This window comes from Hippoglossus hippoglossus, chromosome 21, assembly GCF_009819705.1.
Source record: "Hippoglossus hippoglossus isolate fHipHip1 chromosome 21, fHipHip1.pri, whole genome shotgun sequence".
In the NCBI taxonomy this organism is placed as follows: domain Eukaryota; kingdom Metazoa; phylum Chordata; class Actinopteri; order Pleuronectiformes; family Pleuronectidae; genus Hippoglossus; species Hippoglossus hippoglossus.
This window is the reverse complement of record NC_047171.1, coordinates 12,470,871-12,495,543: the sequence shown is the minus strand read 5'-3', so window position 1 is coordinate 12,495,543 and position 24,673 is coordinate 12,470,871. Positions and strand designations below refer to the sequence as shown.

Here is a 24,673-nt window from a genome sequence, read left to right as displayed (position 1 = left end):
TCCAAAACAAACATGATAACCACCAACTCACTGGTTTATATTATATACTTTCAATATTATAAATAAAATAATTCCAATATGCTTTTTAGTAGTCTGCACACCAGGTGCTAAAAAGACAAATGAAAAAATGTTGATATGTTAAAAGATAAAAACCCTGACGAAATAATACAACAGCAGAACAGCATCACCATGCAGTTACAAAAAAAATTTACTGAATTGTACAATTAACCAATTAATGGTAGACTAAAACAAAAGCGGTGAAAAGGAAACAGGGAGGGCAGATTATATTTGAAAATGTTTATCTCTTTTACAATGCTAATACTAATATTATTTGACTGTTATACTACTAAATTTGACATGATACTGTCTTTATTAACGAGAAAAATAAAAATTTGTATCAGGTTATTAGGCCCCGAGCACAAATAGTGCAAGGTCCCTATTGAAGTGCGAGGAATTTAATATTGTTTTTTGTCAAATTTGAAAATCGAAATATTTTGTGTCAAATACTAAATGTAAACAAATATATAATATTCAGCGGATGTAAAATTACACATAAGCACGTCAGTTCAAAGCACACCACTTCACATCTGCTTCCACTTTCCACATCTATCTCTCTAAAACTTACTATTAAAACCTGCTTTTTCACACCATCTACGATACAGTTTATCGTATCCTTACATCTCATGTTCCCTTTTGAATCAACTTACTGCGCGACCTTCAACCAAACACTTCCTGAAATGTGCCTCCGGGACAGTTCTGTAACATTTTCTATTACCCTTCATTGTTGTGTGCTGCTCGTCTTTGTATTTACTTGACTAAACCGTACATTTTGGTGACTCTCTTTCAAAGGACACTTCTGGGAACAGCCTTTCTGTGCTGTTGTTTGGGGGACCTGGGGGAGTTGTCTGGAGGGGGCCACTGCGGTTTAGTTAGCTGAATGTCTTCTTCTATTTTAAAGGCTTTCTTTGGGGGATCGGCCTGTGGGGGCCAAACTACAGATATTTTGCTGGAGTGAGGTTTGTTTTCATCAAATGCTTTTGTCGTTTCGTTTTCACCGCTGTGTGTTTTGTCTACTGAACTAATGCTGCTCATGGAATATCTCCATTCAAGTTTCTCATCTGAGGGGATAGGTCCACCTCTTCCTGCGGGAGGTTTCAGCCCAAGTCCATTATCGTGGTTCCCTTTGGACTTGAGGAGTTGTTTGTAATGGTGCAGACAGTAGAAGTGTCCGTGGAGGGAGACGTAATTTCCAAGGCTACAAGAAAAGAGAAAGTTGTTAGTTACACGACATAAAAAGCATGACATTGTTTTTTGAACAATTAAGCTGTGATTAAAACACCAAGAAATGAACTGATTAATATTGCAATGTTCAAATAGTCCATTGTGGGCATTTTGTTTGAACGAGTGCCACGTTTACCTTAATTTATTTTTGCAGTGCTCACAGCAGAAACAGGATTTATGGTACTTTTTTTTGTCCACTATCAGAGCATCCATTGGATAAGCTCTCCTCCGACACAGTGTGCAGAGCTCCGACTTCGGAACTCGAACCTGTTTGAAAGAGATAAAATGCAAATTGTGAGTTTTTTTTTTCATCCATCCAACGTGAAAAGCGTTTTCTCTGGGCTGCGTCACAATGCAATAATGAGCCAGAGCTTGTATTTCAGTTGTTATTATGGTTAATCTTGCAAATACAAAGCAATACGGTACATAATGGTTGCACTTAAAAGGTTACGTGTCATGCTCATTCATTCGTGTAAACTGTGGCAACTGCTGTCAGAGGGAATGGTTACAATTATTCTTCAGGTTTTAGTTTTATTCGCTCCCATTTTCACAGACACCTGCATCTCTCAACTGCAATTTGTTAGTAGAAAGAGACAGATTGTAAACAATCTCTGTTCAAGGTTGTTTGCTGGGGTTGGATGTAATTGGCTTCCATTTGTATTCAGCGGGAAAGGACATTCTTTAACAACTCCATGGCAACTCGGCACACTCCTTTTGCTGATGAGGACTGTGAGAATATTAGCAGGCTAACTTCCAAAAGTAAGAAGGTAAGGATGACCTCCTAACCATCAGCATGTGAGTATTTCCATTGAAAGCATGTTAATGAGAACAGAACTGTGTCACACAGCCTCACAGAGCTGCTAGCATGGCTGAAGAATCCTGGTCTTGTTGGTTAGTACCAGCACCTCTGGTCGTACATAAACACTTGCGTAATCTACGTGTATATATACACAGTATTGGTAATTCTGCTTTTGCAACACAGCACAAACAAACATACTCAAATTAAAGCCACCCGTTGTCCATGCCATTCAGTTCTGTGGTGTCATGCTGTTCAGGCTTTACCAGATGAGACGATCCTTGTTTCACTTGATAGAACTTGTGCCGTCGTCTCTTCAGAAACAGTGTAGCCAAGACTCTTGAAAACTGTCTCACTCTCCGTCCACGTTTTGTGGAAATTCCTCAGCAGCTTCTCCGTAGCATCTTCATCGTACGTTTCTGTTCGCCTCGCTGCTGCAGCTTTTCTTTTGACTACATCGGCGTAGGAAAAAGGAACCTGTTGGGTTGATGCGCTCTCCGAATGCTCGATGACAGCCGTCCTTGTTCCGACGACCTCATTACCAAACTCATCAACATTTGAGAAATGTTCTGTGATTGATTTGGCTTCAGAGAAGGCTGATGGTTCTGCTGGCACAGCTTGTGCCTCATGTTTCTGGAGAGGGAGGGGGGTGCTCTGCCGTGAGCCTCCCCTGGTCTCTTGGGGCCTTTCCCGCTTTGAAGTGTCTGCTGTTGTTTCACTCAGATTTGACTCAGGCTCCTCCTGATCCTCTCTCCCCTCTCTGAAAGAGGAACTTAGCTCACCCAGTTCAAAAACATTTTTAATAGCCTGGATGTCAAAACTTGGCATTCCCTGTTCCAGGATGTCTACTTTCTCTTTGTTACAAGCTGTTCCTTCAGTTTTGTTGTGAAGCTGCTTTGCGAGTGGGATAAGCTCTTTTTTGAAATACATTTTCTCTTCTGATGATTCAAATTTATTTACAAGACCAGACAAGTCTGCTCTGGGAAGCTCATCCGTTTCTTTGTTCTTATTTTCTGCTACATCCTCCTCCATGTCAGGGCCCAGTCGTTCAAGGATAGTAATGGGCTCCTTCCGCACATAGGTCTTTTTAATTTCAGCCTTTTGGGCATCTTCAAAAAACTCTCTCTTTTCTTTGACAGATGCAGACGATAGCTCTGAATCTTCTTCGAGATCTGGGTTATATGGACACAACGGTGCTTGAGTCTCAGACTCACTTTGTGTTTCATGTGCTGTCAAAGTCTGAGCCTCCACAATTTGGGACTCGATTTTGATTTGCCGATGGAATGATGCAGGCGGTTCCACAATCTCTGACTTCTTCTCTGATATCTGTTGAGGAGAAAGAAGGGGCGGTGGGGTGACGCCACGTGAGAGCTTGGCTGTTGTGTCTTTGAGACGAGCCAAATTTTCTGCTCTGTCGAAAGTTGGAGAGGGTGTTATTCTATTGAGGCGAGATGTCGGTGTGTCACACCTGCGTGGTGGTGGCGTGGGAGGTGTGGGAGGCCTGTGCAGCAGGGTAGGTGATGGGGTTACCCTCTGGGGTGAGTCGGTTCTTCGTGTGGATTCTATAGTGATAAATGTCGGCGAGGGAGAACGCATCCTCAGTAATGGCGAAGGAGCGCGCAAGTCGACAGACTTGAACTGACTCACTTCTTCCCTCCATACTTGAGATGTCTTTTTAGTTATTTGGTTCTCAATTTTGGCAGAACCAATACTGATCTTGGGAATTCTTGGTGTTGCCCCACTAGAAATAGCCTTCTCAGAAACTGACTCACATTCATGCTTCTCCATTGTCTCATTATCTTCCAGATGCATTAGTTTAGCTTCGGCTAGTTTCCTCACATGTGAGAGAATTTCTTTATTTTTATGCGCATCACTTTCCACCACAGATCCCTCCAGTTCACATTTTCTCTGTGGACTTATGAGCCAATCTGGGACTGCACTGAGCAGAGTCTTTAAAGATTTAGAATCATTTTTTCTTTGTAGCTCTGTCATGTGAGAGATTAACACTTGGACCTCTCGCCTTTGAGATTCCCCATCTGTTCTCCCGGTCGTGGATTTAGCCATCTGAGTTTGTTCTGACTCGCCTGTCACTGTAATTGGGACATTCCTACTTTCTTTTTGCGGTTCCTCCACGCTCTGCTGAAGAAGCGTCACTCCTTTCTTCTTTTCAGACGACTTCACGTCTTTTTGAATTCCTTTTAGTTTCTGGGAACTCTGATGGTCTGTGGCGATGACTTCTCTCATGACTTGCATGTGCTCTTCTTTTAAACTTTTGTGAACTTGGGCAACTGCAATTGTGTCCTGAGTTTGATGGGTAGTAACAGTCTTGTTTTTTTTAGCTTCTACCTTCGATTCCGTGGAAACATCTTTACTTTGACTTGGCGGTGATCCCCCTTTAGACCTTTTGGACTTCTTTTTCCTCTTTGTGGGAGTCGGAGTTTCTAATTGGCTGTCTGTTATGATCTCAGAAGCAGCAAGCGCTGAGACAGGAGCAGGCGAGGCAGTGACTTTCTTAATTCCAAGTTTTAACTCTTTAGATTCACTGATCACTTTCACCCTGGTAGTTTCCACCTTCGATTCTTGTGAAACTCTCTGTTTCTCACTCTCATGTGACATTTTCGTCTCTACTTGCTTCTCTTGTTTGTTGTTCTTTTTCCCCTTTTGGTTCTGTTTGCCTGTTTTTCCATTTGCGTTGTCAGCTGTCTTTTCTGTTTGCACTGGCTGATCAGAAACTTTCTCTTGGCTCTTGGTAGGAGAGTGATCATTCTTCTTTTTGTTTTCACGCTGTGGTGATTTTGACTCCTTTACATTTTTGACTGTTTTGGAGGACTGATTAGGAAGGTTAGGGTTTAATTTGGGTGCTGTATTGTCTTTAGTCTTCTTGCTCTCAGATTGCGTTTTGCTTGATTTTACATTCTCCTCAGCAGTGACAGAATGTTCAGGTTTAGGCATCTCGGCTTCCTTTTTATCTTCAGATTTGTCGGATCCCTTTGTTTTCTGACTTTTAGACTCCTTTCTCTCAGCAGTCATGTTTTCTGCTTTTGCAACTTCAGTGTTTGACGTGTGGACTTCGCCAGTAATGACAGACGCCGCAGACTGACTGGAGGAAACCGAAACTGTTTTCTGTGATGTCGAATGCATCTGTTGTCTCACTGAAGTCTTTTGAACGGAGACAACCTTAGAAGTCTCAGAGACAATTTGCTGTTTAGCATTAGATATAATCATAGAATCACTGAGCATTGTCTCCTGACTGGCACTGACATTGCCATGGGTGGTATTAACAAATTGCTTGGATAAATCATATGGTACTAAGTCTGAATAAACATTGAGAGCCGTCTTTTCAGCTTGCTGCTTTGTGATTTCTGATGTTTTGGTATCGAACTGCTCTATGTCTTCGTTGGAGAGCATCTCAAGAGCTGCACTAACTGAGTCATGTATGTAAATGGGGGTCGGAGTTGTTGGGGGCGTGTTTTCGTCTCTCAGCTTCCGGAACTGTTCTTCCGCTTTTATCAGAGGAGTGTTGAATTTCGTCATTTTCCCTTTCATGGGGGGAGGAGGAGAAGATGGAGGGGTGAATTTAGTCATTATCCCCCTCATGTGGGGAGTAGGAGAAGACGGAGGGGTGAATTTAGTCATTTTCCCCCTCATGTGGGGAGTAGGAGAAGACGGAGGGGTGAATTTAGTCATTATCCCCCTCATTTGGGGAGTAGGAGAAGATGGAGGGGTGAATTTAGTCATTTTCCCCCTCATTTGGGGAGTAGGAGAAGACGGAGGGGTGAATTTAGTCATTATCCCCCTCATTTGGGGAGTAGGAGAAGACGGAGGGGTGAATTTAGTCATTATCCCCCTCATGTGGGGAGTAGGAGAAGACGGGGGGGTGAATTTCACAGGAGCAACATAAACTTTCTGTAATGGTCGTGGTGACTCAGGCGGTGGAGGAATTTCATATGAGACAGTCTTTGATGTATGTGTTGTTGTCTTTGATTGGCTTTGGCTCATTTCTACCATTTTCTCTGATGTAACCTCCACCTTTTGTGTTTTGCTGATCTCCACTTTAGGCTCCAGTTTCGGGACTTGGTGTAAAGCCGGAGCTTTCACTTTTTTCACAGTCAACTTTTTTGCTTTGGCTGGTGAACGGTGAATTGCCTGTGCTGGCATACTCTCCAGTTCTTGTTGAGATGGAGGAGGTGGGAGGAGGTCCTGCTCACTGGTGAGGGGTGGTGGTGGAGGAGGAAGCTGATCAATGTCAGAGTCAACAGAGGGAGGAGGAGGAGGAGGAGGAGGAGGAGTGGGAGGAGGAGGAGGAGGAGGAAGGTCAGTGTCTACTACTGGAGGAGGTGGAGGTGGGAGAGGCAGATCAGGCTCTGGCACTTGTTGTTTTAAGATGTAAACACCAGTTTTCACTCTGGTTTTTTCTTGTTTTGTCATTCCCCTTTGGTTAGATTTTAGATTACGAAACTCTGTCTTCAATGTCTTGATGCCATGGTTTTGAGTAATAGTTTTATGCTCCACCACAGTTGTCGATTGCTGAGAAGACTGCTCCACAGTACAAGTCTTTGCTCCAACAGCTTCAGTTTCATTCAAGGATGTTGATGTTTCAACCACATTAGCTGTTCTTAACTTTTGAATGTTCCTCTGTGCATCAGCATTCAGGTTTTTAACTGGAGGACTCTGCTTGACTCGAGCTCTTCTGTATGCGCCTTGCCTGACTTTGGTTTGAGCTTCCCGCTGCGCTGTTTCCAGCAGAGATTTAATAGTGCCTTTAACATCCCCCTTTATCACCTCTTCTTTCTCCAGCTGGGTCTGCTCCTGCATGTCATATAATGACTTAATTGACATCTTGACATCACCCTTTAACTCACCCTCGAGGCTCGGGCTTCTTTGCATCCTCGGTGAAGGTGGAGACTCCATTAAGAGCTGAATGGTCCCTCTGATGTTTCCCTGCACATCTATTTCCTGCTGACACGTTATCCTTTCACTGGAGGCATCGTGTAGGTTTTGCATTGTTGTTTGAATATCACCCCTCACAATTTCCTCCCTTTCAACTTCCCGCACCGTTTGCTTTGCCAGCTCCAGAGATTTCAGCGTGGCCTTTACGTCTCCAGAAACCAAATCCTCAACATCAACTTTAGTTCTAGACGTTGCTGATTTCTCAAGCGATATCTTAGCCCCCCTGATATTTCCTGGTACAATATCTGGCTTCTCCATCTCCTTGTAGCGCTGCTGAGCCTTCTCGAGACACCGCAGAGTTTTCGGTATGTTGCCTTTCACCACCTCCTCTTTCTCCATAACAACTGTCTGATTCACTGATTCAGAGAGGGAACTCAAAGCAGCCCTTAAATCACCCTTGACGATCTCCTCCTTTTGGGGTCTCTCTAAGGTTGGCTCCGTCATGAACACTTTAACTGTGTTGTGAACATCACCAGGTGTCACATCCTCTACTGTGCGCTCAATTTGCATTTGACTCCGACCGAGGATTAGTTTCGTGCCCCTGATGTCACCTCCGACGATCTCCTCTTTTTCTTCTCTCTCAGTTGACGTCTCATCGGTTCCCAGATGGAGCTGTTTAAGATAGTCGAGTGCCCCAGATTCAATGCATGTGGAGTAAAAGTTGACATTTCCTTTCTCAATATCATCCACCCTTATCTTCATGGCCTGATCTGTCTTGTCGGAGCTGGACAGTTTTTGGAGGGTGCTCTTTATATCGCCTCTTACGATGTCTTCTCTTTCAACATTGGCATTCTCTTGTTGATTGAGAAGGGAATATATTGTCATCTGTACGTCTCCTTTTTCATCCTCCTGGATGAGTATTCCATGTTTCGTTGACCCGTCCCCACTGAAAAGGTTGTTTATGGCTTCCCGAATATCCCCACTTAGTATTTCCTCCCTTTCAGTAGAGCTGTCTGTTTTTTGGCTGAATAGCTCCTGCATTGTTGAACTAATATTGCCCTTCTCCTCTGAATCTATGATGATCTGCTGCTCACTTCTTTCCTGTCTGTTCAGTAGGTTCATCATAATCGTCTGTAGATCTCCCCTGATGACGTCCTCTCGTTGAATCTCCGGAGCCTGCTTATTCATTAACTGGTACTTTGCCATCCTCACATCGCCAATTTCATCAGCTTCAATGAGTATTCCCTTCGACTTCACCATTTCCTGACTATAAAGCTCCTCAAGCGTTCCCTTGACGCTCTTCCCCAGAATTTCAGTCCTCTCCATTTTGGTCTCATTAAAGTCATCCATTGGTGTCGTTTCAAAGAGCCATGTCGCTGTCTTCACATCCGCTTTGGGGATCTCCTCTTGAGTGACGCTTGTCTCCACATCCTCATCTGCCTCTTTAATGTGGTCAAGAGGATTTTTCTCAAAGAGCCAGACCGACTGTTTAACATCTCCCTTGGCAACCTCCTCCTTTTTAACAGTTTCAATCAGATTTTCAGAGCTCATGCTCCTTATTTTATCGATTGACTGGGTTTCAAATCTCCACTTCGCAGTCCTAACATCACCTTTTTGTATTTCACTTACATTTACCGTTCTAACGGACTCCTGTAACGAGGCATCCGACTCAAAACGGTGTTTATTCATGCTGACGTTACCTCCTTGAATGTCATCAACAGTCTTTATGAATTCCTTCTTTTCTTCAGCAATCCTATCAAGAGGTTGTGTCTCAAACTTCCACTTGGCAGAGGTGACATCTCCTTTCTGCACATCCTGTTGTGTGACAGATTTTATGACATAAACCTCATCTGTGTCCTGGATGGCATCGAGAGGCTTGGTTTCAAACAACCACCGGGTTCCCACTACATCTCCTCTTGTTACCTCCTCACTCGTCACAGTCGTGACCTCGTGGTAATGGCCCTCTTTGTCTTGAATAGCGTAAAGGGGCTGAGTTTCAAACATCATGGTGTAATTTCTCACATCACCTTTCTCATCTTTGTCGCGAACAATCTTTTGTATTTTCATCAGCTCCGTGTCAGATTCGGCCGACACCTCGTGGATTTTATCCAATGAGCATGTCTCGAAAATGAAGCGGCCTTTATCTACATCTCCGCCTTGTACATCATTTACTGTGCGGCTTATCGATTCTTCTTGGCTATCGTGTAATGTATCAATGGATTGGTTTTCAAAGCGCCATTTGCAGGTCCCCACATTTCCTCTTTGTATATCCTCAGTCTGAACTCTCTTGAGCTTTTGCATCACTTCGTCAGATGTTGAAGTCATGATATCTGAGGTCTGGTTTTCAAAAACATACTTCATCCTCGACACATCTCCAGACCCGATGTCAATCTCAGTGACGCGCTTGAAAGAATCCGTCTCCTCCCCGCTGAGGCTCTCCAGTTTCTCTGTCTCAAAGAGAAAACAAGCCGTTCTCACATCCTTCCCTCGAACGTCCTCTTGATTGACTGTGCACGTTTTCAGAACTGTCTCCGTCTCGTCATGGATAGTATCAAGTGCTTGTGTCTCAAAGAGCCAAGTGCAGGTCTTGACGTCTCCCTTGCGCATTTCTTCAGACTCATTTTCACCCTTCAACTCAGATCTTTCGCACAGGATGTCCATCGGTTTTGTCTCAAATAGCCACTTGCAGGTTTTCACATCGCCCTTCACGACGTCTTGTTTTGTACTTGTCTCCACAGTTTCTTCATCTTCAATATTGCTGAAGTACTTAATAGCATCGAGAGGCTGCGTTTCAAACAACCACTTTGCAGTTTTAACATCACCAGATTCTATTTCTTGTTTGGAAATACCTTTGATAACTTGGTATCTATCCATGGTTTCGTCAAACTGGTCAATTGGTCGAGTTTCAAACATCCACTTGCAGGTTGTCACGTCTCCTTTTACAACCTCTTCACGCCGCACTGTTCTCACCTCATGAAAGTGGCCTGAGCTGTCTTGCATGGCGTAAAGCTGTGAAGACTCAAACAGGTTTTTATTGGATTTCACAGACCCAGATTGCGCACCCTCTATGAGGATCTTCTGTGATTCATCTCTCCAGTTTAAATCTGTGCTCTCAAAGATTTGCTTGTAGTTCAAGACATCCACTTTGTCGATTTCCTCCAGGTCGATTGTTCGAACGACTTCCTTCTTTTCCTCTCTAATCTGTTCCAGGGGTTGGCTCTCGAATCTCCATTTCTGATGTCTCACGTCACCTTTTTCCTCATCAAGTGCTGCTGCTTTTTTAAGTTTGCCCACCTCTGCAAGCTCTTTCAACTCCTCATCTGGATTCGTTTCAAAATAATGTCTGGCTGATCTCACGTTACCTGCGATAATTTCCTCTTTTGTCACAGACTGAGTATTTGAATCATCTTTCAAAGTATCCATTGGCTGCGTCTCAAATACCCAGCAATTCTTACGAACATCCGCCCTGCAGCTTGTGCCATCCTCCTGCGTGAGGTCTTCCTCAATGTTAACGGTTCGTGTAACCTCCTTCTTTTCCTCTCTTATGTGCTCCAGAGCTTGACTCTCAAAGCGCCACTTTTGGTGTCTCACATCCCCTTTGATTTCTTCACTTACTGTTGCCTTTTTAAGTTTTCCCACTTCTGTGCAATTCTTCCTGGCTACTTGAGGGCTGGTTTCAAAAAAGTTCCTCGCCGATCTCACATTGCCTCCGATGATTTCTTCAACACCCTGAGGTCTGGCGTTGGAGTCGTCCTTCAGAGAATCCATTGGCTGCGTTTCAAACACCAGGCAGTGTTTGCGCACATCAGCTCCGACGAGCTCTTCCTTCTCCATCTGAGAGCTTTCCCACTCGTTGAAGGAATTCAGCGTCTTTATCTCGAACAGCCACCTGCCCCAGTCTCCCTTACTGCTGTCCTCCATGGAAAGACTGCATACAAGTTTCAGAGGTGTAGGCTCTCTGTTTGTCATGTCCAGGGGTTGGGTGTCGAAAAGCCAGCGTGATGCAATGGAGTTTTCCAATTCGGTTTCGATCTTGCGCACAGACTTAATCTCCAGCATTTGGCTCGATTGTCCCATAATGATGCATTCAAACTGAGTGTCAAAAGTACTTGTTACGGTTTTCACGTCTCCGTTAATTTCCTCCAACACTGCCCTCAGACTCAGCAGGTGGCTCTCGTCAATGGTCTCGGTGTGCCCAAGGCTTTCCATGTACTTATTGTCAATCATGTAAATGGTGGCATTTCCATCCTCTTCAGTGAACATGACCTCTTTAGTTAAATCCTCCTCCTTACGCATTTTGTTCAGAGTGTCCATAGACTGGGTTTCAAACAGCCACGCTGCGGCACGCACGTCCCCTTTGTCAAATTTGTTGAATTTATTTCGATATTCTGTGGAGTTGGGGTTTTGTGAACCCAGCTCATCTATCTGCTTCGTCTCAAACATCCAGGCTGTGCGTCTCACATCTTTGCCGAGAATGATTTCCTGTTGAGTTATTTTCTTGTCGTCGTCCTCCTCCTCCTCCTCATCGAGAGTTTCATCTTTGATGGTGTCCAGCGGCTTATTTTCAAACATCCAACGCATGTTCTGCACCTCGCCCGGAAGAATCTCCTCCCACTCCGCGTATTCTTCATCGTTCCTTTCATTTGGACTAACACGGTCGTCCTCGTACATGTACTCTTCTCTCTCTAACTGGCTGATCTCTGTTTCATTGTTGTCACTCAAGTACTCTTTCTCAATATTCCTGCGAACCTCAGGATGAATGTGCTTGTAAAGACGTTTCAGCTCTGACATGCCCTTCTGCTTGATGTAAGCCTCTCTGTTTAGTTGGTATTTGGGGTTTGCTGGCTCTGGAGGCTCGGGTGAGTAATAGCCCTCTGGAATATTATCATCGTCTAATGGCATTTGTAGTAAGTCGGGGGGTGGCGGTGGAAGATAGTCAGAATCCTCAGCCGGTGGGGGCGGGAAGTCTTCATAATCCATCACTGCAGCTGTTGTTTCTTCTCTCGCCTCAGCAGCAGACGCCTCATAGACCTCACAAGTCAAGGCGTTGTTATGTGTCACATTTGAGGACCACTTAGCACGATTGATGTCACGTCCAATCTTTTTAAGGAACAAAAACCACATTTATGGGTAAATACCTATACGTCCATCCCATTACTCCCAGGCAGAGCTATATGTGCATTACAAGTCACCTTGTTGTACCACCTGCAGATTAAGTACAGAATTGACATCATATCACATGAATAATGCAAACTGATCAGTTTGTACAGCTGCTTCCCATTTAAAGTGATAAACTGGTAAAACATTGCTTCGCTTTCATTGTGAAGCTGGAACAGGAAATACAATTTATTCGCCGGTAAAGTTAACGTCAACACTGAACGTGGGCTTTCTTGTCTTGACATTGGTTTGGTTTTAATACCGCAGGAAGTACAGGAACAATGAGGAGCAGCCACTGTGAGTTGTTGGATGAAGAGTTGCAAACAGGCTGCACACTTCCAACTCCTTATCAAGTTGACTAACTTTATGTGTGTAATACTACTGTCAGCAGCAGTTTTTTACTGGCTGCACTGTGAACACATACAACAGCTGCTCTTCTGCTGTATTTTTGATGAAGAAACAAAATGATGTATTATTAAATAGCTGCACATTTAGATGTGTTCTTTGAGCAGTAAACTAAATTATAAGACTGTTAGTTGATGAAACACATCAATGCTGGTTTAAATATCACATGTACTAGCATTATATATGGGTTGAAAATGGCTCCTAACGCCACCCAGTGTTTTAAACCATTTGGAATGTCTCTATGTCATGGACTCCCCCCCCCCCCCCCCTCCCCCCCCCCCCCCAGCTCTGCGGGGCATGTTTTGAATTTCCAGGCACTGACACTTCAGACAAAACTTAGGGATGAAGTTACACTTTAAACAGCACTCGCTGTTACCACCAGTAAACCAGGAAGAAAATATTACAGATTTTCACTTTAAATAATAGATCAAGTATCTTAAAGTACACATTCTTAAATTCCCCAAACTTTTTCTCTGTATTTGCCTGACTCGAGTGAAACTGAAATGCTTACTTTGACTGGTTTGGGAGGAGCAGCTTCTTCTATTGTTCTTTCAAAGCGATCCCTCAGTTCTTTTGTAGTGTACCTGGGAAAGTCCTCTTCTAAAAATCACAGACATGAGAATAAAGGGAGGCCTTAAATTTGCAGTGACAGTCTTTATAGCAGAGGATACAAATATCCAAAAGGAAAAGAAACCCATCCTACCTGTTTCATCTTGATGGTTTTCATAACTGGATGCCAGGTTACTGTCGCTGTATGACACCTGTGTGTAGAAATGAATGAAAAAATGTTCGAGCATCATCAAGTACACAAATTGAACTCGTCAGCTACACCCTTCAAGTGCTGCCCATGTTCTCATTAAGTGTTTTTAATCCCAGGCCAGACTGTTGTTCCCTACTACACAAACATTAATTACACAAAATGGATTGATTGCAGTCTGCTCCAGTTTTTTTCTCAACAAGGTTATTAAAGAGTCAATCTCATTATCACAGCCACGGCTGCAGAAAACACAGTGGTGGGACGTGTTCAGTACCATCGTCTCCTGGTTGAAGTTGAGCTGCTGGCTCCCCGGGAAGACCTGCCTGCTGCCGCTCGACACCGTCACCTCTGAGTTTGACGTCTCCTGTGAAGATGAAGACGGCGGGGTTGTCAAACACGGCGAAGAAAAAATGCGTCCGCGCCGCACAAAACCCGGCATCACGCAAAACGACTCCCAATGTTTCATTTCACACATAACCACAGCGCCTTGTCGTAGCCACAGATGTGAGTTCACTCCGCTACAATTTACTCCAACAGTCAAAGCTTCATGGTACATGACTGAGTACCGCGCGGAGACAATGTTGGATTGCTCGCTGCGGTTCGAGATAACTAATCACAGATGGAGGCCGGATGTCAAAGAGTGTGCCAAGCTGTTCACTCACACTGTACCAAAAGCCTGGAATAATGAATTATTTTCCACCGCTTTGTTCAGTTCAACCGAACGGAGCTACAGTCCGTTAAAGTGTTATGAAACTCCCTGGAGGTTTTTCATGAAAGCTATTAGAAGTGTCAAGTATTGTCAGTAACATAAATGCATAGACTTTTGCTACGTTCGGTTATTGGCGCAATAAGTCGATTTGTTCCTTGCATGCAGCGATGCAGATGAGAAGCTAAATGAAGGAGTGCAAATAGAAACCAGCTCATGCTGTTAGTGTCAGCCTGACGAAGGTATATAGACACTGTGTTCTAATATGTGTACCTGCACAGTTCTGTGATGGTAATGGAACTGGGTTACATTGTGTGATGTGGCCGTTTCCTGGGTCTCAAATTGTTTCCTCACACTGGCGATTCCCACTGGCAGGGAGCAGACCTCCGATTCCTCCATGACCTAATGAAGCAGGAAATATTATTAGCTGCCTCCATTTCTTCGTGACCTGAAATCACACAGATGCTGCGAGGGCTGGTCTCTGCTGTGTGCATGCAGCTCAGGCTTGCTGTCAAATGTGGTGCAGCCGATACTATATGTGCGGTTTGCTTTGTGCAGACACACAAATGTAGACACAAACTTATATTATTTTATGTCATGGTTCCAAATTCACATTAGAGATTGCACAAGCTCTTCAGAGCAAAGCCACCAATATGTTATACTCTATATGTTGTCTGCACCATCCCTCTATATTCTGCCCTGTGAGGGGAGTCTCATGTTTCACCCCCCCTATTTATACATGTACATGCAATATCGCTCACCCCATTTTCCCTGCTTCAAAACTGTCATCAGCTCCACTAATAACTGCATGAGCGCACCAACAATAATGGTGACAATACCTTCTCAATGTAGTTCAGCTACTGTGCAGCACTGGGTGCTCAGGTAGAGACTTTACCCCACAACGTACACACCAAGAAAGCAAACAAACCGATATAATTAGCCACTGAGGGTTGGCTTATACCTTAGGCAAGTTTTCTTTTTCAGTGCAGGCAGAGCTCTAATAGTAGTACATGTCATAGCTGAAGCGATACCAAGTCCATGCACGAGCGTAAATACCCCGCTGGGGATGGTGTTGCCCGCTCGCTTGGAGACAGCTGCCTGGTACATGGCCTCACAGTTGGTCAGTGGGATGACCTCTGAGTCCGCAGAGTGAATCCGGTTCCTCTGGTTCAAAGCTTACAGGAAGTCCTGCCCTGGTTAAACCTGAGCTGCCAGCAGCTACAGCACAGATAGCCAGTAAACTGTTAGAGTAAGAACGCCTCTTACATGTGTTATTAGGTCTTTTCTAATTATCAAGAGGTAGCACCCTTAATGTTCTCACCCGCTATTAAAGGTCTAGTGGGTAAGATTTAGGTGAAAGGGATCTATGGGCAGAAATCCAATATAAAATAATCCTAATGATGTTTTCACTCGTGTGTTTCATCTAAATTGTATGAATTGTTTGTTTCTTTACCCTGGAATAGGGCCGTTTACATTTAAATACTTTATATTTACATTGGGAGCAGGTCATCTCTACGGAGGTAGCCATGTTTTTTTTTTTACAGTAGCCCAGACTGGACAAACTGAACACCTTTTGAGTTTTTATGACTATTGAATGATACCACAGGTTCTCTTTCAGGATTGGAAGGGGAGGGTGAGGTGAGGGGTATTCAGCTGCAACATGCAACTTCACCACTAGATGTCACTAAATTCTACACACTGAACCTTTAAGCAGTTTGCAAGTACAAATGTAGAAATATAAGTATGTGGTAGACAACATGGCTCATATGGTGATTATTCTATTTTGTGTAATAATCATAGGTTTTTCAAAATAAAAGCCCTCGAAGCACCAGTCTGTTATTAAAATTGAATTTGTGATATTTGGTTAGTTTGTAACTACATTAGCAAAGGCAACAAAGTGTGAGGCATAGTAATGCTTTCACTGTGATACATCAGTGCAGGCGGTGCTCGTGTTGACGATCCATTGATTTAAATGGCGTCCCTCATTTAAATCAATTACACATCTGTCCCCCGACATTTATTCAGAGCTGTGGAGGATTTATTAAAAGCTGTGTAAGTGATAATGATATGAGGTGATAAGATATTGGTCGACACTTAAACATCTGAAACTGCTCAGCTGTTTCGTTTTTTAAGACATATTCCTTCAATATCATTGTACCTCTGGTGTTTTTAGTCAATTTCCCTGAAAAGCCCACTGTGATCACCCTGGCTTTTGTCCCCTTTAAATCACTTTTACCTCTTGTATTAATCATCGTTATTCAAACTCTGCTTTTTAGGCTGCATTTCCACTTAAGATAGAAATGTATCAAAAGATTTAGGTGATCATCAAGCAAGTGGGATTAGCTGTGACATGGATTTTCATTTTAGACATAATTAGATTTGGTGAGAATTTATGTCTGGAGCAGCATCAGCAGTCCAGAACCACGAGCATATTTTCATTAACCCACTGAGTGTTTTAATGTGCTGCAAGAACAGTCAGCGAGATAATAAACTCCTCCAACAGCCACCCAGGTAGTCGCTGACTCAACATATATACGGCTGTTGGTTGAATTTAAAGTATTCACACATGCACTGATGCAAATAACAGAATAAAATATGACGTAAAAACTTCACTTTACTGTTGAGACTAACAGCACGGGGATAATCATCTCTGCGTTGCTCTGTAGTGAATTAACTCTGTATGCAACCAAAGTGATTTAAAGATAAATGTCAACAACTGCCGGCGTCAGACGATATTTAACAACTTTTATATAATTTTTGGCAGCAAAGGGAAAGACATAATGGCTGCATATTAAATGTCAAAGTACTTAAAATATTGCAAATCAAAACATCACATTTTTTAATTAGTTATTTGAATTAGTTCGGTGAAAGTTTAGTCTTAACCTTTTGATAATGCTGTCTTATATCATGGCAATAACACACTTCATAGCAACTTTTGGTGCATTATTTCTCCCATTGGCTGTATTTGTAGGTTAAGTCAGTCACCCATCTATTTTAGCCTTGGAGGAATGGTGGGTATGTTTGTGTAAACCAATCAGTACATTAAGACAGATAAGACAACTTAGTATTACACGTATCTTAAATTAAGAGACTTCTAGTTCAGCAGTTACTTATATCCACAAGTTCAACTTTTGATTTCAGCAGTGAAACTTTACCAGTGGCATATTTCAGTTCAGGTTTTGGGGGCATATAGATGCACAGACTCTAAATGTTTGTGGTTGGACCTTAATTTTGTAGCCAAAAAAATGTGTCAACAGTCTGAGGATATCTCCTGACACGTTAGGTCGGGGTTGAGGGCTCAAATAACAAGAAAGTGAAGTAATCTCGGCGCCATGTACCTGCAAAAATAAATCAAGCCTATTTTAAACTTAACCATGAAGGGTAGTGTTTCTCAGTATAATAAAGAGGAAAGCTGTAAGGTCAAGGCTCTGCCTTTCCAAGATATCCTGCATTGATATCCTCGTATATATATCTGCCTTTATTTGTAATTCCGCTTCTGTATTCCTCATTTTATGGCTTTCCTCACAACGAGGAAGTAGAGCGACATAATGCCTCTGGGTACTTGGCCTTGGCACAAACAGCTCAGCAGCTCAGAACTCCATCTATTTGAAATTAGTTAATAGAATAAATCTAATCTCTCCTCAAGCCCTAAAAAAAGAAAATCTGATAATTTAGTGTTTCAGTCACAGTTTATCCCCCTGCAGGCCTAACATAAGATTATATTTTATCCTGGTATTTTTAGTGGATGTGCATGGGGACAATCTTAATGCATTTTTAGAATCAAGAATTCAGAGCCAGTAGTCCTTGTTTTTTTTTTCTTACATGATATCCAAATTAAATGTTATTCTGTATTCCATTTATTTCCTTTGCTTGTAGATGTAGTAACATAAAAACATAACTTCAAAAGCCAGAATCATTCACATACTTTTATAAAAATCCACTTGGCACAAAGACTCAACTGCTCACGAGCATTTGTTACCTACCAGGATGTAGTTAATTATAAAAATCTATAAGCTCAGCAGGTAGAATCCCACACGGAGGCCACGCAGCCGGGTCTTCCCAAAACCAAAAGCAAATCCCAGTGTTGGAGGCCAGCTCCAGAAGTACGTGTCCACCTCTGTCCACCGAGCAGACAGTGACAGCTGATTTTATTTTAGACCCTCCGCCCACTTGCAAAGGATGGGCCTGGGCTGTTTTTTTTTAGAGAGTGAGGCGTCTGTGACTCCCATGTCAAGTCCCCAGAAAATCCATATTGAAATACTTCCTGTGACTCCCCTACAGACGCTTGTGTACTAATAAATCAGGCCACCCGGGTTTCATCATCACGTCTCCCATTGGAGTGCACCGCGTACTCCAGCAGCTGTTACCACCTGTCATGATACGCCAAATTATGCACATACAAATCCAACAAGTACTCCGATAATCTGTCATTATTCTCGATACTTCTGCTAATCCTAAAGCAGCGCAGAGTGGATGTGGGGCAGGTGCGAAGTGACTGAAAAATGTGGTGAAATGTGTTTGTTTTCCGTGTGCTGTGTTTTGCATCTGGTCTGGAATGAGGTCAGTGATGTAATGCTTTTTGTTGAGAGGGGTCAAAGGGGCCGTGAATACGACAGGAGACACCTCAGAGCCAGGAAGAGCTCGCCAGCTCATCTTGTTGAGGCCCAGCTGGAGACAGTGGCGCCGGCCTGGCTCTGGTATCTCGTGGAAGCCAGTGTTTGGGAGCTGACATGCCTGTCAGGCATCTACACAGCCCCGTTCCTCTGCTGCATGTGTAACTCATACCTGAGTTCCCGAAGACCACCTATTTTAAAGCTTCCACCAAACGACAGAGTGGACTAAGAGGCAATGGATCCCATTCACCCTTATAAAAACTTAGATTAATGTCTGTATCTATTCTGGACAGTTTCATGTTTAAGTAATTATAATAATATGAATGAATGTCACAATAATTTTTCTGTCAAATATAAACAGGAGAGAGAACGGATTATAAAATAAATCTGAACATTTGTGTGAGCGCTTCAAGGCCTCATGTTCTTTTCATGACGACCCTGCTTTATTCAGCTCCAAGCTCGTCCTCTGTGATCCATAGCAGAGTTAAGTTATACAGTAAGGAAAGAAAATATATTAAATTCTCTCTCACACACACACACACACACACACACACACACACACACACACACACACACACACACACACACACACACACACACACACACACACACACACACACACACACACACACACACACACACACACACACACACACCAGAAGCCCTGCCAGCAGATAAGAAATGATTTCCAGCAAATACCATAGACTTTCACATATTGGAAGACACTTACACATGGTGCCAAGAAAAAAAGACCAGTCTGACGAATATTAAACTAAATATTTTAGTGTTGAATACTTTCACCAAGTCTTTGGCTGAAGAACTGTCCAGCTCTCAATCGGATGTGTGCACTGACTTTTATCGAAGGCAAACACAGCTGCAGAACTAAAGCGATGGGCATCATCGACTGGTAGTGAAGCCAAAGCTTCCACAGACAATAGCCTGCTGTTACCACAGGTGGGCATAAAATAAAAAAATGGATGCAAACCATAATACATCCACAAAACCAAACAGGAAATATCACATCCTTTATGGAACTGAACGCTGTTCTGAGATCAGATGAAAGGACAGAATTTATTTGTGCTTCGGAATCATCTAATTGTCTTTTTTTAACTTTAACGGGTCAAGCACGATTGCTTTTCCTGACAGCATATCACTGGTGTTAATTTGTACTTCTTTGTGTTCTGTAGTGCTGTAGCAAGTCCTTAGCTTTGCATCATGTTACATTAGTGAGCTGTAACAAAGTATATTTACTGTTACTATACTTAGGTACATTTTTCATGTGTCTGTACTTTACTTAAGTGGATTTATTTTCGGGTGCATTTCACTTTTATTCGACTACATCTATCAGCAAATATCTGTACTTTCTACTCCACTACATATTTATTATGCACTGTGTTCCCAGTGTTTTTTTTTTTTTACATATTTACAAGTGATCAATAACGAGAGGAGGCCTGGTCCAGTGATCCAATCAGAGCGGGTGGGTAATATTAGACCCCGCCTCCTTCGACAAGTCCACCTGCAGCAGAGCTCAGACGGATTCAGTAGAGGTCACAGCCGAGACTCAGCCATAATGATGTAACAGATCATTGCTTAAGGGAATAAGCCACTCTCTGCAAGTACTTTTACATTTAATACTTTAAGTGTACTTAAAAGAAGTACTTACTTTCACTCTAGTAGACAAGGAAGTGTGTAACTGTTTACTTGAGTATGTTTTTGTCCATTCCTTTTGTGTCTATATATTTTATTGCAAGTGAAATGTTTCAGCGCTTCTTTCAGCACTTTTGTGGAATTGTACATCACAGGATGGTGATTTCTATATTTTTCTTACCTTTACTAAAGTTTATGAAAATAATTTATAGTACTTGAAAGTATTGTCTGTAAATCCTGTCCATAAGTGCAGTTCAGTCCACACAGCCCATAAACATTTGAACACTTACACAGTTGGTATTGTTTTGGCTCTCTCCTCCAGAGCATTGCTTTTGAAACAAACCAATGACCATCAGCTGAAAGTGCTGACTTGCGGCTGTGTTTTAGCGGAGGTGAAGTAAGAACACATCTGAGAAGGAACCAAAGCCACTTATTATATTATTTATATTATTATTGTAGATGTTTTTTGAAAAGTGCAGCAGGAAGTTCACCCATCATAGTGCCCTCAAATTGTCTTTAAACACGTAATAATAATAATAATAATAATAATAATAATAATAATAATAATAATATACTTTATTTGTGTAGCACCTTCCATACAAGAAATGCAGCTCAAAGTGCTTTACATACAACATCGATGAAAATAAAAACATGTTAATAAAAATAAAAGTTAACTAGAGAGTCAGCTGTGTAACTCGCCCATTCAGAGCCTTGTATGTAAGGAGGAGAACCTAAAGTCAGATCCTGTGTGTAACAGGCAACCAGCGCAGAGCAGCTAGAACTGGACTAATGTGTTCCTTCTTCTTGGTTCTGCTTAACAGCCGAGCAGCAGAGTTCTGAATCAGCTCTATTGTTTTCTTTGAGAGGCCTGTAAAAAGTGCATTACAGTAATCCAGTCGGCTAGAAACGAAGGCGTGAATCAGCTTCTCAGCATCTGTCTGATTTATAAATGGGTGAACCTTTGCTATGTTTCTAAGGTGGAAAAATTTGGTTTTGGTCACCTTGTTAATGTGGGCCTTGAAACTCAGATCAGGGTCTAACAAAACACAGAGACCTGTAACTTCTGATTTAATCCGAGGAGTTAGCTGACAGATTATTTTCCAACATTTCTCTTTTTGATTTTGGGCCGACCATAAGAATTTCTGTTATATCCTCATTAATATTTAGGAAATTATTGCTCATGCATGTATTTATTGCTGAAAGACATTTAGTGATGGAGCAAAGAGCTTTATCATCATTTGACTCAGCAGCAATGCACAGTTGTGTATCATCTGTGTAACTATGGAAACAAACATTGTCTCCCAGTAGCACTAGTACAGTGAGAATAATAAAGGTCAAAGGCAGCTCCCCTGTGCAACCCCAACACAGCTGTCATGTTTGTCAGACACAATATGCTGGTGGTCTTAGCCAAAGCAAAGCATGTGTCCCGGCCCAAATAGTGCATGACCATGAGAGTTAGCATTGACATTGGTATATAGACGTTTTATGCCACGTCAGGAAAAGGAACAGGCTTGAACTTTCAAACATCAATATGAAGCTTTGGGATGTTGCCCAGGAACATGACAAAAATGATAATTCACACTGAATGCGAAAAGAGAGGAATTTACAATGACTAAAGACAGGCTGGGTGAGTAAATGCTCTGTGCTGTCTCGATAACTGTCAACAATGCCCATGAGCAAGGCACTGGCTGCTCCCTCCAGAGAAGTGGCTCGTTGCCAAGCAGCAGCACTAGAGTTTGCTGGAGAGCCTCGGAGAGTGAATTTGTAAACCTCGCTCATTCCAGGCCCTCGCTATAAATATCGGTGAGGTTTTTTGTCATAGCGCCTGATTAAATAAGAGCGACGCCCTGAGGAGAAGACTCTGAGCTATTTACATTACAACATCTAATTAGGCTTCAGAAGAAACAAAGGAAATGTCGAATTCACGAGGGCTGACGTTTCCGCCTGATGTATTCTGTGACACTGACAACAAATATGTTTCTATGTTAGAGACAATCTGGAGATTACAATAGAATAATGTCATAATCTTAGGAAAGATGTGTTTATATATAACAAAGCAATTTAAACACAGGTATCAGTAATATCTTAATATGACACAAAATTATCCACACAAAGCCACGGTTTCCTGTTTAATAATTTACTCTGATTGCATTTTCTCTAATTACACAGTAATAATTACTAATTAAACACATTTCTTTGTCTGAATGTTAACAAATAACAGACTAAATGCAGAGAGTCACCTGGAATTAACCGAAATACAAATGTGAACCCCTGTAGTTCTTCAAAATACACCAATCACCTTAGAAAGGTGAATTAATGAGCAGATCTGTCAATAGAATTACAAGTTTACGACAACAACAAATCGTATTGAATGAGCAGGACAAGTGAACCACGACAGTCGATGGGTGTCTCCTCTTGTTTATCACCTCTTGGCTCTGACTGCTGACACATAAAGGAGTTTTATTTATGCTGTTGCTGTTCAGCTGTGCTCTGTGGTTACATCCATAACTTGGGCCAACTTGGACAGCACATATTTAATACTTTTTTTGTAAATTGTGTGAACAGTGTTTTCGGTTTTGATCCTCTCCCCCAGCAGAGGCTCGGCGTAGATCACATCATTGAGCACTGCATGCGGACCACAGGCAGATAGTACCATGGGGTGCATGACAATGAGCCACATCTCAGCCAGATGTGTTTAGAAGTGAGACTGTGAATCACAAAGATTTCCCGTACAAACGCACTGGTAAAGATTTTTGGGGTTCTTTCTTTCAAACTTGAACTGGATTTCACATTTGAAGTGATGAATAAAAATGCTCCCAAAAACCTCAAAATAAGGAATAATTAGCTGATGCATCTATAAGTTAGAGGACTCCATTTTTCTTGTGGTTTCTTACACTCAGGACTTTCAGATTTTTGTTTTCTTTGTTTTATTTTTGTTCATCTCAAGTGCAGCAATGTAACGTGCTATTTATGAGGTGAGATGACGACCGTGGGTCTTCCATAAAACCCAGCAGGCCAAACAGATGATGTCACGTCTGAGAGGCCCAGTGATATGCTGTATTTTAAGAAGAGGTATGAGGTAACTCCAAAATGTCTGCACACTGTGGCGGCATGTGGGGGGGTAGCTCCTCTGGGCCGCTGCTCTGTGTGTGGTGGTGTGTGCTGTACACTTTGTGCTTTTGACCACAGGCCACCAGGTATAGCACAACAAGGAGCCACACACTGTTGTCAACCATCAGAAATGTGTGTCTACCAGCTGGGGGAAATGAAAATATCAGTTTGCATTGGGAGGTTTTCATGCTTCCTAAAAGCAAATTCAACAAAGGGGTAAAGTAATGCAATGAACTGTGACACTTGGTTGATTGCAACTTACTCTATTATCCTAGAAAGCCAAACATGAGAGAACAAGCAACATGTTCATTATCAGGACGGCCATTATCTTTGACAAGCTGCGTCTCCTGAGGTCCAGAGAAAACATCACAAGATCTAATTTATAGCCGGCACATAATGACCTGCACTACATGCTGCCAAGTCAGATGAAGGCAGTTTGTCCTCGGTGACTCAATGAAACACATGAGTCAACATCTGAAAACAATATTCTAGTTTCTGAATTTCTCCTTTGGCATCATTTACAGCAGCTCTGTGAGGCTGTATATAAAGTACAGTAGTGCTAATGCTAAATCATCAACATGCTAACATGCACACAGTAACATGCTGATGTTCAGGTTCAGGGTTGGATCCAGGTGCACACCCAGGGGTGGCACTGACCCCAACTGAAATGTGATTGGTCCCTGATGTGTCCATGTCCTGTCAGCATTTTTTAAATAACATGGTCAATAACAATACTAAAGAGAAATGTGACAATTTGTTAAGAAACTTTATTTTCTAAGCTTAAAATGTGCTTCAACTGTAAAACAATTCATGAAAGTTGCAGAGGTATTTTAGACTTTACCAACTTGAATTTCAAATGTATGTATGCATGTGTTATATCAAGTTTCTGTGACAAATTAGAAAAAACAACCACCATTATTCTCTGAGAAATGTATTTTAAAAAAAGGTTGAAAATGAAAATCTCGCAACGTTAAAGAAAGTGAAAAATAAAATCATGGATCTGCACCCCCTGATGTGGATATTAATTATATGTCACATAATTTAATGGATTAATGCTAAAAAACAAAGAAATGCAGATGAAAACACAACCTCCTTGGCAGAGGTATTGATTAATAAGCTGTGTATTCTGCTGCTGCTGTGGTGAGAATCATTTGCACTGTGCTAGGCTGCAAAAGAATCCTTGGATAAACAATAATTGGCTTTCAAAGGACGCTCTGATTAAAAACTTCAGCGTCAAAGCTCTCATTTAGTGATATTACATATTTAATTTAAGATATTAAATTACTGTAATCAACAGCAGTAATGAGTCT

At 42.2% G+C, this 24,673-nt stretch overlaps 1 protein-coding gene across 3 annotated transcripts; it reads right to left on the bottom strand.

Annotated features, from left to right (window-relative positions):
- Positions 1 to 998: 998 nt before the first annotated feature.
- xirp2b (xin actin binding repeat containing 2b) lies at positions 999 to 18,144 on the bottom strand. Of its 3 annotated transcripts, XM_034573901.1 has the most exons (10): positions 17,976 to 18,144; positions 15,049 to 15,210; positions 14,266 to 14,394; positions 13,561 to 13,650; positions 13,233 to 13,290; positions 13,041 to 13,129; positions 5,683 to 12,067; positions 2,344 to 5,631; positions 1,418 to 1,548; positions 999 to 1,255 (listed from the first exon to the last, which is right to left on the bottom strand). In XM_034573901.1, exons 2-9 carry the CDS (start codon positions 15,097 to 15,099, stop codon positions 1,457 to 1,459), a joined length of 10,182 nt encoding a protein of 3,393 aa, XP_034429792.1. In that variant the 5' UTR covers positions 15,100 to 15,210; positions 17,976 to 18,144; the 3' UTR covers positions 999 to 1,255; positions 1,418 to 1,456. The 3 variants fall into 3 exon arrangements, with proteins under 3 accessions (XP_034429792.1, XP_034429791.1, XP_034429794.1); XM_034573900.1 differs by having other exon boundaries at positions 2,344 to 12,067; XM_034573903.1 differs by lacking the exon at positions 15,049 to 15,210 and having other exon boundaries at positions 2,344 to 12,067.
- Between the last annotated feature and the right edge of the window lie 6,529 nt (positions 18,145 to 24,673).

What these genes read in the sequence shown, in the direction of transcription:
- xirp2b (XM_034573900.1), bottom strand. Translation starts at nt 15,099, where the DNA reads ATGTACCAGGCAGCTGTCTCCAAGCGAGCGGGCAACACCATCCCCAGC. An exon ending in GCAACACCATCCCCAGCGGG is followed by an intron (nt 14,395 to 15,048) that starts GTATTTACGCTC and finishes CTGCTTCATTAG; the next exon opens with GTCATGGAGGAATCGGAGGT. An exon ending in ACTTCAACCAGGAGACGATG is followed by an intron (nt 13,291 to 13,560) that starts GTACTGAACACG and finishes TTCTACACACAG; the next exon opens with GTGTCATACAGCGACAGTAA.